Genomic DNA, 2,500 nt, shown 5'->3' with positions numbered 1-2,500 from the left:
GTCTGGCATGTTAACAATTCTGCCAGCTTACCACTAAATAGTTAGACATGTGTTGATCATAGATTTATTCAGTCAGGACTAAACATTAACTTCTATAGAAAATTCACAAATCTCCATTGCCTCTGTGTTATATAAACTCATTTTTTATGACAGTCATAATCTATCTCTCTGCTTTACCACTATACAACATTCATAATTTTCTATTAATAATATTAAAGTGAGAATTTTTCCCAATTACTCTTTTACAGGATAGCGGCTATATAATCATGATTAACCTCAGTCATAACCATTTCACAGAAAACTGTGCAGAACATGTGGGAACTTTGATAGGTAATGTGGTATGTGTTTGTGACTGAGTGCAGGTGTATGTGTGTGAGGCTGTGCATGAGTACATGAATATGACTTTCTAAGCACAGTGTGACAAAGATGTGTGAGTGTGTATATATAGATGTGTGAGTGTATATAGATGTGAGAGTGAGTGTGAGTGAGTGTATATAGATGCTTTAATGTGTTGATATTTGTGACTTCCTATGTACAGTGACTTCCCTTGTAAGCATGTGAGTTTGGCTGTCCATGAAGTGTGGGTCATAGATGAGTGTGTGTGTGAGTGTGCTTGTGCATGCAAACATGTATGTGTATGAGTGAATGTGTGTGTGTGAGCACGTGTGAACATGTGTTTGTGTGTTGTAAATATTTGTGTGTGTGTGCGTGTGTGTGTCTGTGTGTGTGTTTGACTTTGCTTCTGGGCATGGATCTGAGTTACTTTCAATGTAGAGTGGGTTATACTTGTATATATACAGCTGCACTTGAGCAAGTTTCCATGTAGGGTGAGACATAAATGCATGTGTGAGACTTTCAATGTAGAAGAGGATCATGTGTGGGCAGCAGAGACCCAGGCTTGCGTGTGTGAGTATAAGTGACTTTCAATGTTGAATGGATTATTGTTTTCATTGTATAGCCCCATGTCAGTGTTTTTCTAGAATAAATGAATAAACTCAAGTAAAAATCTGTTAGAATTTGCTTTTCTGTGTTCTTACATTCAGTATCTTACAGCAGTGAGACCTAAATCATGAGATATGTTTCTGTAATGGCTAATTACATTAAAACTTACAACATGAGCATTTATATTTGTAGGAGTTGGAAGATGCAACAAAAAAATAATTGTGGTCACAGATGTAACTTAGTATAGAGAAACACAGTGATTTCAAAATAATGTTGATGAAATTACTTAGACAATGAGTATGATATCGATGGCTTGCTATTATAGGTCTTAACTTCAGATCTAGTTGAGTTTCTATATTGATATATTCAGTGTTTTGTTCTCTCACTTCATTTTTAATTTGAGTATTTTAGGATATCATTAAAGTTGCTTATTTTCTTTTTAAAACTCCCATCAAACAGTGGAATTTTAATCTGTTGATGCAAATGAATGTTTCATAACAGATTCTTGCTGCCATATTAAAGATGATTTATGGTGCACAGAATTTCAGAATAAAATATATGATTGTTTAATTGTTGTTCTGTGAGACTCTTGTAGAACTCCACACTCAATTTCACAATCGCTACTCCTTTATCTGCCTGCTTAATAATAATTGTCCAATCTTCCCATTGCTTTCTTAAGGCCAACTATTCACATTTAGTTAAATTTTGTTTTGCAATTTTAGAAGTCAGAAAGAAATTCAAAACTGCTAGTATGGTTGTTAAAATGCATATTTCTTCCACTGGGGATATGAAATTCCATTTGTTCCAAACTAAGGATTCATCATCATCATCATCATCCTCATCCTCATCCACCTCCTCCTCCTCCTCATCATCATCATCCTTATTTTTGTTGGCAAAATCTTTGTCTTCTGCTAATTCAAGATGGCTGACTGAGGATGTTGGTTTGAAGTTCAGTCCAAAAATGTGATTACTGATCTCTTTTGTACTTTTGTCCAAGGCTCACCAACATCAAAAAATATTTGCAAAATGATAATGTGAAGGATGCATATATGTGCGTATTTGTGCGCATGTATGTGTATGTGAGTGTATCCCATTCAGTATCTATTGCAGCTGCGTTTATGTGCCAGTGCATTTGTCTTATTTATGTACCCCTATATCTGCTTCCAAAGCTGTCCACACCCCAAACCCCTACTATCCATAATGTTCAGTTTCATCGTCATCCATTTCTTGAATATTTCAGAAAAGAATTCTTATATAACAAGTCTGGACATTAGCTGGAACATGCTCGGCAAGAAGGGAGCAAAATTCATAAGTAGAGGACTGCAGGTAAGTGGAGATATTGGTAAACATGACACTGTGAGGTATAGACAGAACGCACGCGTTACCTTTATACAGTAAGTTTTTAACTATTTTTCTAACGCGACTCTCTCTATTTCTATCTCCCCCTCTCGTTCTTCCCTCTACTGTTCTTCGCCTCTACCTGTCACTACTTCTCTCTCTCTCTCTCTCTCTATCTCTTGTTACTCGTCCTTCGCCTCTCACCATTACTACTACTATC

At 36.1% G+C, this 2,500-nt stretch overlaps 1 protein-coding gene across 4 annotated transcripts in view; it reads left to right on the top strand.

Moving 5' to 3' along the window:
• LOC106874277 (leucine-rich repeat-containing protein 74A) overlaps positions 1–2,500 on the top strand; it is a 39,461-nt gene that overhangs the window by 4,627 nt on the left and 32,334 nt on the right. For all 4 annotated transcript variants that reach the window (XR_008266358.1, XM_052975132.1, XM_014921948.2 and 1 more), the window contains exons 3-4: positions 249–330; positions 2,183–2,268. Coding sequence is in view for 3 of the 4 variants with exons in the window: in XM_052975132.1 (XP_052831092.1) it covers positions 249–330; positions 2,183–2,268 (168 nt within the window). In the remaining variant the exon portion in view is untranslated. The remainder of the gene's footprint in view (positions 1–248; positions 331–2,182; positions 2,269–2,500) is intronic.

Source organism: Octopus bimaculoides, chromosome 20 (genome assembly GCF_001194135.2).
Source record: "Octopus bimaculoides isolate UCB-OBI-ISO-001 chromosome 20, ASM119413v2, whole genome shotgun sequence".
Taxonomy (NCBI): domain Eukaryota; kingdom Metazoa; phylum Mollusca; class Cephalopoda; order Octopoda; family Octopodidae; genus Octopus; species Octopus bimaculoides.
Note: the sequence above shows the minus strand (reverse complement) of the source record. Positions and strands in the feature narration are given on the sequence as shown.